Source organism: Bos indicus x Bos taurus, chromosome 15 (genome assembly GCF_003369695.1).
Source record: "Bos indicus x Bos taurus breed Angus x Brahman F1 hybrid chromosome 15, Bos_hybrid_MaternalHap_v2.0, whole genome shotgun sequence".
Lineage (NCBI taxonomy): Eukaryota > Metazoa > Chordata > Mammalia > Artiodactyla > Bovidae > Bos > Bos indicus x Bos taurus.
The window spans coordinates 32,455,917-32,468,783 of record NC_040090.1 but is presented as its reverse complement, the minus strand read 5'-3'; the positions used below and the strand labels follow the sequence as shown (position 1 = coordinate 32,468,783).

The 12,867-nt window shown below is 41.3% G+C and overlaps 1 protein-coding gene across 4 annotated transcripts in view; it reads left to right on the top strand.

Annotated features, from left to right (window-relative positions):
- Positions 1 to 12,867, top strand: part of RNF121 (ring finger protein 121) — an 83,192-nt gene that overhangs the window by 35,692 nt on the left and 34,633 nt on the right. For all 4 annotated transcript variants that reach the window (XM_027563017.1, XM_027563018.1, XM_027563019.1 and 1 more), the window contains one exon: positions 1,296 to 1,437. In XM_027563017.1, coding sequence (XP_027418818.1) covers positions 1,296 to 1,437 — 142 coding nt within the window. The remainder of the gene's footprint in view (positions 1 to 1,295; positions 1,438 to 12,867) is intronic.

Here is a 12,867-nt window from a genome sequence, read left to right as displayed (position 1 = left end):
CCCACTGTTTCTTCTTGTTTAGTCTCTCATTGCCCTTGGGGATTCCATGAAGATACATACCATTTATGTTGTCCTTTCCCTTTCTCCCTGATACCCTTGGGTATGGAGAACTTGCTGGAGATGGAAATGGCAACCCACTCCAGTGTCCTTGCCAGGAGAATCCTATGGACAGAGAAGCCTGGCAGGCTACAGTCCATGGGATTGCAAAGAGTTGGACACAACAGAGCAACTAAACCCCCACCGTCACCACCATGGAGAACTTGCACCAAAACTTCAGAGCATAGGTTATATTTGTATTCAGTTTTCTAATTCCTTTATTCCTGTCCCTTAGCTGACTCTGACACAGAATGGTAGGATTGACTTTGCTGTTCTCAGAGGAAGCTCTTTGCCTGTATTGGCCAAGGGAATCACTTTCTGCCAGTCCTTAAGACAAAAGAATGCCAGCCTTGGATTAAATAAGAGTTTCTAGGTTTTCTCTCCTGAGCCCTTGAAGAGACTATTTACCTCTGGATACTGATAGTGAAGTCACTGTTGGAGTAATATAAAGCTGAAGCAGTTCACATTTTTCAGGCTTTAGTCTTAAGGATCTCTGATCCTGACAGAGAGGGTAGGACAAATAAAGCAAGACTTTAACCCTGAAATTAGCACACATTTGCAATATTATTCCTTTATTGGTGTCATAAATATCATTGAATAAGAGTATGAGCCTTTATGGCTGTGACCTTCTCTCTGGGTCACTTTTCTCCTTCCAGTGACAGGTTGAAATAGGACCAAAATGGAAAGGAATCCACTGTTTCTACCATTGGGGGTAGGGAGCAGGGCACCAACCTTTAACCCCATACGTAACCTTGGTGACTGGAGCCCCTAGAACCCCTGTTCTATCTCAGAATTCCTGTCTTCTAAGGCATGTGTCTTTCTGGCCCCTAATTTGTGTAGTTTAAGAGTATGTTCTGGACATCCTTCATGGTCCAGTGGTTAAGAATCTGCCTGCCATCGCAGGAGACACAGGTTTGATCCCTGGTCTGAGAAGATTCCACATACCTCGGAATAACTAAGCCTGTGTGCCACAGCTGCTGAAGCCTGCACATTGCAACTGGAGAGTAGCCCCCACTCACCGCAACTAAGGAAAGCCCACGTGCAGCAACAAAGCCCATGTGCAGCCAAAAATAAAAATGTTTATTATTTTTTAAAACAGTGTGTTCTGAGCTATAGACCAGTGGGTATCCCTGGAAAGCACTGACCCTTTATCACCACACCATCCCTGACCTAGCTCACTGCATCTGTTTGGCTTTCAGGATCGAGCACGCACGCATGCATGCCAAGCATCGCGGCCACGAAGCCATGCATGCTGAAATGGTCCTCATCCTTATCGCTACCTTGGTGGTGGCCCAGCTGCTCCTGGTGCAGTGGAAACAGAGACATCCCCGCTCCTACAATGTAAGCCACTTTGCTCATTTCTTTGCTTGCCAGTCATCAAGAGACTCTTCTTAAGTATTCTAGAGTCCAGCCTAACCCAGGCCTCATGTAGGCAAGGAATCAATAGTAATAATAAACTGTGTATGAATAGTGTGTGGTGAATGTGCCTTTAAGGGACAAGTGATTCAGATGGTGAAAACTGGGCTAGCACCTGAACCTACTTTCATGGCCAAAAAAGGTAGGTCCTTTTAACACTGTAGGATAAATTCATGAAGGAACTGTTCATCAGGAGCTATTCAAATAGGTTAGAAAGAGTAGGTCTCCAGTGAATCTTTAGATTAATATTTTAAAAAGGCAATGATAGTGGGGACGCAATGTAGCAGGTGATGAGAAGGCAGGGTCAGAGTTAGAGAGACCTATAAAGTACTAATAGAGGAAATGAGGAACAAAAACATACAAAACATGTAGCTAAATGGCAGAAATAAATGCTTGCTTATTAGTAATTACTTTAAGTGAATTAAATTCTCCTTTAAAAAGGCTGATTGTCAGATTGATTTAAGAAAACACATTATCCATCCATATACTGTCTGCAAGATACTCTAGATACAAAGAAACGAGATAAAAGGATGGAAAAAGATATTTCATGCAAATGATAACCGAGAAAGAGCTGGTGGCTCTTGAATATCAGACAGATCAGATCAGATCAGATCAGTCGCTCAGTCATGTCCGACTCTTTGTGACCCCATAAATCGCAGCACGCCAGGCCTCCCTGTCCATCACCAACTCCCGGAGTTCACTGAGACTCATGTCCATCGAGTCAGCGATGCCATCCAGCCATCTCATCTTCTGTCGTCCTCTTCTCCTCCTGCCCCCAATCCCTCCCAGCATCAGAGTCTTTTCCAATGAGTCAACTCTTCGCATGAGGTGGCCAAAGTACTGGAGTTTCAGCTTTAGCATCATTCCTTCCAAAGAAATCCCAGGGCTGATCTCCTTCAGAATGGACTAGTTGGATCTCCTTGCAGTCCAAGGGACTCTGAAGAGTCTTCTCCAACACCACAGTTCAAAAGCATCAATTCTTTGGCGCTCAGCCTTCACAGTCCAACTCTCACATCTATGCATGACCACAGGAAAAACCATAGCCTTGACTAGACGAACCTTTGTTGGCAAAGTAATGTCTCTGCTTTTGAATATGCTATCTAGGTTGGTCATAACTTTCCTTCCAAGGAGTAAGCGTCTTCATGGCTGCAGTCACCATCTGTAGTGATTTTGGAGCCCAGAAAAATAAAGTCTGACATTGTTTCCACTGTTTCCCCATCTATTTCCCATGAATTGATGGGACCGGATGCCATGATCTTCGTTTTCTGAATGTTGAGCTTTAAACCAACTTTTTCACTCTCTACTTTCACTTTCATCAAGAGGCTTTTGAGTTCGTCTTCACTTTCTGCCATAAGGGTGGTGTCATCTGCATATCTGAGATTATTGATATTTCTCCCGGCAATCTTGATTCCAGTTTGTGTTTCTTCCAGTCCAACGTTTCTCATGATGTACTCTGCATATAAGTTAAATAAACAGGGTGACAATATACAGCCTTGACGAACTCCTTTTCCTATTTGGAAACAGTCTGTTGTTCCATGTCCAGTTCTAACTGTTGCTTCCTGACCTGCATACAGATTTCTCAAGAGGCAGATCAGGTGGTCTGGTATTTCCATCTCTTTCAGAATTTTCCACAGTTTATTGTGATCCACACAGTCAAAGGCTTTGGCATAGTCAATAAAGCAGAAATAGATGTTTTTCTGGAACTCTCTTGCTTTTTCCATGATCCAGCGGATGTTGGCAATTTGATCTCTAGTTCCTCTGCCTTTTCTAAAACCAGCTTGAACATCTGGAAGTTCACGGTTCATGTATTGCTGAAGTCTGGCTTGGAGAATTTTGAGCATTCCTTTACTAGCGTGTGAGATGAGTGCAATTGTGCGGTAGTTTGAGCATTCTTTGGCATTGCCTTTCTTTGGGATTGGAATGAAAACTGACCTTTTCCAGTCCTGTGGCCACTGCTGAGTTTTCCAAATTTGCTGGCATATTGAGTGCAGCACTTTCATAGCATCATCTTTCAGGATTTGGAATAGTTCAACTGGAATTCCATCACCTCTTCTAGCTTTGTTCGTAGTGATGCTTTCTAAGGCCCACTTGACTTCACATTCCAGGATGTCTGGCTCTAGGTCAGTGATCACACCATTGTGATTATCTGGGTCGTGAAGATCTTTTTTGTACAGTTCTTCTGTGTATTCTTGCCACCTCTTCTTAATATCTTCTGCTTCTGTTAGGTCCATACCATTTCTTTCCTTTATTGCACTCATCTTTGCATGAAATGTTCCTTTGGTATCTCTGATTTTCTTGAAGAGATCCCTAGTCTTTCCCATTCTGTTGTTTTCCTCTATTTCTTTGCTTTGATCGCTGAAGAAGGCTTTCTTATCTCTTCTTGCTATTCTTTGGAACTCTGCATTCAGATGCTTATATCTTTCCTTTTCTCCTTTGCTTTTCACTTCTCTTCTTTTCACAGCTATTTGTAAGGGCTCCCCAGACAGCCATTTTGCTTTTTTGCATTTCTTTTCTGTGGGAATGGTCTTGATCCCTGTCTCCTGTACAGTGTCACGAACCTCATTCCATAGTTCATCAGGCACTCTATCAATCAGATCTAGGCCCTTAAATCTATTTCTCATTTCCACTGTGTAATCATAAGGGATTTGATTTAGGTCATACCTGAATGGTCTAGTGGTTTTCCCTACTTTCTTCAATTTAAGTCTGAATTTGGCAATAAGGAGTTCATGGTCTGAGCCACAGTCAGCTCCTGGTCTTGTTTTTGCTGACTGTATAGAGCTTCTCCATCTTTGGCTGCAGAGAATATAATCAATCTGATTTCGGTGTTGACCATTTGGTGATGTCCATGTATAGAGTCTTCTCTTGGGTTGTTGGAAGAGGGTGTTTGTTATGACCAGTGCATTTTCTTGGCAAAACTCTATTAGTCTTTGCCCTGCTTCATTCCATATTCCAAGGCCAAATTTGCCTGTTACTCCAGGTGTTTCTTGACTTCCTACTTTTGCATTCCAGTCCCCTATAATGAAAAGGACATCTTTTTTGGGTGTTAGTTCTAAATATCAGACAACAGACTTTTAAATCAAAAAAGGTACATGAGATAAAGAAGGACGTTGTTGTTCAGTCACTAAATCATGTTCAACTCTTTGCAGTTTCGTGAACTGCAGCATGTACCAGACTTCCCTGTCGTTCACTTTCTCCTAGAGTTTGCTCAGATTCATGTCCATTGAGGTGGTTATGCTATCTAACAATTTTATCCTCTGCCACCCTCTTCTTTTGCCTTCAGTCTTTCCCAGCATCAGGGTCTTTTCCAGTGAGTGAGCTGTTTGCATCAGGTGGCAAGTATTGGAGCTTCAGTTGCAGCATCAGTCCTTCCAATGAATATTGAGGGTTAATTTCCTTTAGGATTGACTGGTTTGATCTCCTTGCTGTACAAGGGACTCGCAAGAGTCTTCTCCAGAACCACAATTCAAAGACATGAATTCTTTGGCACTCAGCCTTCTTTATGGTCCAACTCTCATGTCCATGCATGACTACTGGAAAAACTATAGCTTTGACTATACAGACCTTTGTTGGCAAAGCGATGTCTCTGCTTTTTAACACACTGTCTAGGTTTGTCATAGCTTTCTTTCCAAGGAGCAAGCATCTTTTAATTTCAATGTTGCAGTCACCATCCACAGTGATCTTGGAGCCCAAGAAAATAAAATCTGTTGCTCCTTCCACTTTTTCCCCATCTATTTGCTGTGATTACATATTGATAAAAGGTTCACTGCAGCCAGAAGATACAATTATAAACATATATGTAGCCTAACAAAGGAGTCCCCAGATCCATGAAGCAAGAATTAACAGAATTGAAGGGAGAAACAGATGGTTCTATAGTAATAGTTGTAGAGCTCATTACCCAACTTCCCATAATGGATAGAATAACCAGATAGAAGAGTAACAGATAACAGAGGACTTGAACAACATTATAAACCAATTAGACCTAATAGACATACACAGCATACTGTACTGAACAACAGCAGGATACATGTTCTTCTTAAGTGCACATAGCCCATTCTCCACGATAGACCATATGTTAGGCCACAGAGTAAACCTCAGTAAATTAAAAAATGTTGAAATCACAAATGCAACTACTCTGGATGAGGACATGGCAGGTAGTATACTGAATTCTTTTATAACTATTATCATAGAAGTATTTAACCTTTTCAAGTATAACAACCCTTCTTTAACATAAACTTGGCAAGCATCCACATGATGATAATTATACTTTGAAAGAATATGTAAACACATATAGTAGTAATCAGTTCAGTTCAGTCACTCAGTTGTGTCCAACTCTTTGCAACCCCATGGACTGCAGAACGCCAGGCCTCTCTGTCCTTCACCAACTCCCGGAGTTTACTCAAACACATGTCCATTGAGTCGGTGATGTCATTCAGCCATCTTATCCTCTGTCGTCCCCTTCTCCTGTTCCACTGTTTCCACTATTCTCCAACTATTTGCCATGAAGAGATGGGGCCAGATACCATGATCTTTGTTTTCTGAATGTTGAGCTTTAAGCCAACTTTTTCACTCTCCTCTTTCACTTTCATCAAGAGGCTCTTTAGTTCTTCACTTTCTGCTGTTAAGGGTGGTGTCATCTGCATAACTAAGGTTATTGATATTCTCCTGGCAGTCTTGATTCCAGCTTGTGCTTCATCCAGCCCAGCGTTTCTCATGATGTACTCTGCATCTAAGTTAAATAAGCAGGGTGATGATACACAGCCTTGACGTACTCCTTTCCCTACTTGGAACCAGTCTGTTGTTCCATGTCTGTTCTGTTGTTTCCTGACCTGCGTACAGCTTTCTCAAGAGGCAGATCAGGTGGTCTGGTATTCCCATCTCTTTCAGGTAATAGCAATTACTAATTCAGTAAATGTCAGTAATAGCTAACATTTATTGAATTCTTACTATGCTAGCCACTGTTCTAAGCATTTTACATATATACCCCATTTAATCCTCACAATAATCCAATGAATACTGTTGCCTCCAATTACAGATGAGGAACTGAGACAGAATGGCTAAGTAACCTGCTCCAGTGGTAAAACCATTATTTGAATCCAGACAGTTTTACTCCAGAGCTTTTAGTCTTAAACCCTAAATAATTCGTTTTCTCTAGTATGTGCTTTTTCAGACCTCTTATAATATGGCCAGATGCCCAGGGGTCTATAGCCCACAGGATGGGAACTGCTAAACTATCTCATTTAACCCTCCTAATAGCCCTTGAGGGAAATACTGTGAACAAACTGAGGCCCAGAGAGTTCAGGCATGAAGGAGAAACTAATCAATAGAGACATGATTTGAATTCAGATCTTCTGTTTCATGTTTCACAATTTTGACTGTGCTTCTGGAAAGGATTTTCTATCGGGGGAACCAAAGGATAATCTGAAGCATAGGAGGAAGAGAGACTAATTTTGCCTTTGAGCTGGCACATGTTCCAGACATTACTGGCACATAGCCACCTCAAGTATTGTCATGTACCTCAAGTAGAGACATCTGTATCTTCAGGTCATAGTGCATGGAATGACCGCGTGACACCAAGGCTTTTTGAACTAGGCACCATCCAACAGACTGAGCCATCTGGGTGGAGCTTGATGTCTAGACCCTGTTGGGCTTCACCCTACCATGTGAAATAAGTCACCTGTTTCTCCTTGTGTGCTTACAATACCTATTCTATAAAATAGGGATTATCAGGGTAGTTTAATTGAACCTAGAAACTAAGAAAAATCTTAAGTCAAATGTCGAGTGAACCCACTTTGCATTTCTGTGCTTGTATTTAGAAATGATTATATAATGTTAGCTTATCTGCAGAGATTTTTGAAAATCTCTGAAGAATTAAAGATGCATATATATACTGGAGTGTCTTTCTGTATGTATTTTTTTTAAAAAAGCAATCACATCCTTACTTAAAACAGTATCTTAAGAAAAAACCTGATGTAGAAAATGAGAGGATGCTCTGCTTGGGCTGGTAACCCTCACCCCTCCACTTTCTCAAGAACATATATAGGACTCATCAGAGTGTTAGAAAACCACTAATGTGCCATTCAGTAGTTAATCCTTAATAGGAATGTGACTATAAATTAATGAGGCCAGTTGTATAAGGAAATGCACAGTCATCTCATTACTTAGTGCCATGCCCTGTAAACATTATGCTGAACTGTGTTGGTGAGAGGACACGCTAGCATTATAGCATATCTTGTACCGAGAAACTTAAACTCATATCTTTAGAAAATTGGAAGAGGAAATCTGTATGTCCTGCTTTATGCTTCTCTTATTCAATAATTATCTATATTGGTTTTGTTAAAACTTTGATTAACTTGGATACAGTGAATATTTTTGCTGCTTTAAAATACTAACTTTGGAAGAAGAAAAATTCCAAGATGTATGTACACAATGGCATCTCCTGTCCTTTTTCAAGCTTATCAGAAGTTGGAGCTGTTTGCCTTGCAACAGTAAATACTCTAAGTCAGACTGTCTGACTTGATTAGCCAATGCTCCTGCTTCCTGGCTATCTGACTTTGTACTTCTCTGAGACTCAGTTCTTCTTGTCTCTAAATTGGGGTCATAATGTCTATCTCATGTTTTGTGGAGATTATATAAGATCACATGGCAAAGTATTTTGTAAACTCCAAAGCTAATGTTAGGGACTTTTTTGCTCCTATTCTTAAGAGAAAAAAAGCTCAAGACATAAAAATATCTTCAGGTACTATTTTATGTGGAAATGGAATATAATTTTATTTTTGTTAAAGACAATTTTCATAACAGAATTCGCTATTTTACCTGTTTTAAAGTGTATAATTCAGTGTCCTTTAGCACATCCACATTGTTGTGCAGCCACTGTCACAATTTAGTTCTAGAACATTTTTGTTACCCCGAAAAGAAGCTCCATACCCATTAAGCAATCACTTCCCATTTCCCCCCTCCCAGCACACCCTGGTAGCACTAAGCTGCTTTCTATATATTTGCCTATTCTAGATATAAATAGAATCATACAATATGTGGCCTTTTGTGCCTGATTTCTTTCACTAAACAGTATTTGCAAAGTTCACTCACACTGCAGTATCTACCAGTACTTTGTTCCTTCTGCTGCTGCTAAGTCACTTCAGTCGTGTCCCACTCTGTGCGACCCCATAGACGGCAGCCCACCAAGCTCCCCGTCCCTGGGATTCTCCAGGCAAGAACACTGGAGTGGGTTGCCATTTCCTTCTCCAATGCATGAAAGTGAAAAGTGAAGGTGAAGTCGCTCAGTCGTGTCTGACTCTTAGCGACCCCATGGACTGCAGCCCACCAGGCTCCTCCATATAATATTCCATTCTGTGGATATACTGCATTTTGTTTATCCATTCATTAGTTGGTGGACACTTGAGTTGTTTACACCTTTGGGCTGTTTTGAACAGTGTGGCTATGAACATTCACTGTAAGTTTTTATTTAAACACCTATTTTCAGTTCTTGGATATATCCTAGAGTGGAATTGCTGAGTCATATGTAACTTTATATTTAACTTTTTGAGGAACTGCCAAATGGTTTTCTACAGCAGCTATGCCATTTTACATTCTAACTCACATTATATTGGGTTTCAGTTTTTCCACGTTCTCACCAATACTTATTTTCCAATTTCTTTTTTGTTTTTTGTATTATAGCCACATTATTTTGCATAAAAGTGGGCTTTCATTGTGCTTTGATTTGTATTTCCCTAATGGTGTTTATTTTGGGGGGGCTCCAAAATCACTGTAGATGGTGATTGCAGCCATGAAATTAAAAGATGCTTATTCCTTGGAAGAAAAGTTATGACCAACCTAGATAGCATATTGAAAAGCAGAGACATTACTTTGCCCACAAAGGTCCGTCTAGTCAAGGCTATGGTTTTTCCTGTGGTCATGTATGGATGTGAGAGTTGGACTGTGAAGAAAGCTGAGCGCTGAAGAATTGATGCTTTTGAACTGTGGTGCTGGAGAAGTATCTTGAGAGTCCCTTGGATTCCAAGGAGATCCAACCAGTCCATTCTAAAGGAGATCAGTCCTGGGTGTTCTTTGGAAGGACTGATGCTAAAGCTGAAACTCTAATACTTTGGCCACCTCATGCAAAGAGTTGACTCATTGGAAAAGACTCTGATGCTGGGAGGGATTGGGGGCAGGAGGAGAAGGGGGCGACAGAGGATGAGATGGCTGGATGGCATCACTGACTCTATGGACATGAGTTTGAGTGAACTCCAGGAGTTGGTGATGGACAGGGAGGCCTGGCGTGCTGCACTTCATGGGGTCGCAAAGAATCGGACACGACTGAGCGACTGAACTGAACTGAATGGTGTTGAGCACCTTTTGATGTTTTTATTGCCTGGCTGTATATCTTTCTTGGAGAAACGTTTCTTCAAGTTCTTTGCCCATTTTTTAATTGGAGTTTTGTCCTTTTTTTTTGACTGCACCATATGGCTTACGGGATGTTAGTTCCCTGACTGACTGAGGCCATGGCAGTGAAAGCCAAGTACTAACCACTGGAGTACCAGGGAACTCCTCGGTTTTTGTCTTTTTGTTCTTGTTGAGTTACAGAAGTTCTTTATATAGTCTGGATACTACGCCATCATTAGATATCTAATTCACAAGTATTTTTTCCCATTCTGAGGGTTCGGTTCAGTTTAGTCGCTCAGTTGTTTCCGACTCTTTGCGACCCCATGGACCGTAGCACGCCAAGCCTCACTGTCCATCACCAGCTCCTAGAGTTTACCCAGACTGAATCGGTGATGCCATCCAGCCATCTCATCCTCTGTCATCCCCTTTTCCTCCTGCCTTCAATCTTTCCCCGCATCAGGGTCTTTTCAAATGAGTCAGCTCTTCACATCAGGTAGCCAAAGTATTGGAGTTTCAGCTTCAACATCAGTTCTTCCAGTGAACACTCAGGACTGATCTCCTTTAGGATGGACTTGTTGGATCTCCTTGCAGTCTAAGGGACCCTCTGAAGAGTCTTCTCCAACACCACAGTTCAAAAGCATCAATTCTTTGGTGCTCAGCTTTCATTATAGTCCGACTCTCACATCCATACATGACTACTGGAAAAACCATAGCTTTGACTAGACAGACCTTTGTTTTGCAAAGCAATGTCTCTGCTTTTTAATATGCTGTCTAGGTTGGTCATAGCTTTTCTTCCAAGGAGCCAGTATCTTTTAATTTCATGGCTGCAGTCACCATCTGCAGTGATTTTGGAGCTCCAAAATAAAGTCTCTCACTGTTTCCATTGTTTCCCTGTCTATTTTCCATGAACTGATGGGACCAGATGCCATGATCTACCCCATGAACAGTATGAAAATATCCAGTAAACCATGTTGTAAACTGATGGGCTGTCATTGAGGCTTTGTTGTTCCATTTACAGATCTCAGGCAGAGGAGATTTAGCATAATTCTTAGGGCCCTAGGATTTTTGAAATGGTAAATGAACATTGGCTTCAACGTAAAGTCACCAGATGCGTTATCCTCTAAAGAAGAGAGTCAGTCAGTCTATCCTTTGAAGCTTTGAAGCCAGGCATTTTCTCCTCCTCTCTGTGAAAGTCAAAGATGGCATCTGTTTGAAAATCTATTGTTTAGTGTACCTACTTTCATTCATCATCTTAGTTAGATCTTCTGGATAACTTGCTGCCGCTTCTCCTTCAGCATTTGCTGCTTCACCTTGCACTTTGATGTTGTGGAGATGGCTTCTTTCCTTAAACCTTATGAACCAGCCACTGGTAACTTTAAACTTTTCTTCTGCAACTTCCTCACCTCTCTCAGCCTTCAGAGAGTTGATCTGGATTAGGCTTTGGCTTAAAGGAAAGTTGTGGCTGGCTTGATCTTGTATCCAACCACTAAAACTTTCTTTATGTCAGCGGTAATATGGTGGTTTTGCTTTCTTATCATTCATGTGTTCACTGGAGTAGCACTTTTAATTTCCTTCAAGAACTTTTTCTTTGCATTCACAACGTGGGTTAACTGGCACCAAGAGGCCTAACCTGTCTCAGCTTTCAACATGCCAGTGAGATTAAGCTCTCACTGAGCTTAATCATTTCTAGCTTTTGGTTTAAAATGAGAGACGTGTGACTCTTCTTTTCACTAGACCACTCAAAGGTGATTTTAGGGTTATTAATTGGCTTAATTTCAATATTGTGTGTTTCAGGGAATAGGGAGACCCAGGCAGAGGGAGGGGCTTCCCTGGTAGCTCAAAGAGTAAAGAATCTGCCTGCAGTGCAGGAGACCTGGGTTCGATTCCTGGGTTGGAAAGATCCCCTGGAGAAGGAAGTAACAACCCACTCCAGTATTTTTGCCTGGAGAATTCCATGGACAGAGGACCCTGGCAGGCTACAGTCCATGGGGTTGCAAAGAATTGGACACGACTGAGCAACTAACACTTTCACTTTTTCAAGGCAAGGGAGAGAGATGGGAAATGGGTGGTCAGTGGAGCACTCAGAACATAGACAGTGTTTGTTGATTAAGTTTGTTGTCGTATATGGGCATAGTTTGTGGTGCTCCAAAACAGGTACAGTAGTGACATCAGAGATCACTGATCACCATAACAAATATAATAATAATGATGAAATATCATGAGAATTACCAAAATGTGACACAGAGACTTACATGAACTGAGTAAATGCTATTGGAAAAATGGCACCAGTAGACTTGTTCAATGTGATGTTTATCTTAGTTACAGCAGTGATTCAGTAAGCTTTTTACAGAAATAATTTGCATAGCTGGGCCAGCATTCTTGTAGAATTAAAAATGGAATTTCTTGGTCAAGTGGAATTGCCATTTAATTATTAATAGATCTTGTCAAGTTGCCCTTTACAAAAGTTATAGCAGTTTATAATCCCACCAACAGATGTTAAACAGTGCTGTTACCCAGTGTTAAAGAGAATATAGAGAATCCTCAGTATTTTTAATCTTTGTCAAATCTAATATGGTGAAAATATCTAATTTAAAAATCAGGTAGTTCTGTAATGTTTAGAAACCAACAATCCTCTGCCTATCTCTATTCATCCTTGATATATATATGTAATGTATGCTATGCTCTGCTAAGTCACTTCAGTCGTGTCCGACTCTGTGCGACGCCATGGACAGCAGCCCACCAGGATGCCCCGTCCCTGGGATTCTCCAGGCAAGAACACTGGAGTGGGTTGCCATTTCCTTCTCCAATGCGTGAAAGTGAAAAGTCAAAGTGAAGTTGCTTAGTCATATCCGACCCTCAGCGACCCCATGACTGCAGCCTACCAGGCTCCTCCATCCGTGGGATTTTCCAGGCAAGAGTACTGGAGTGGGGTGCCATTGCCTTATAAATATAAATAAGTAATATAAAAAAAAATAT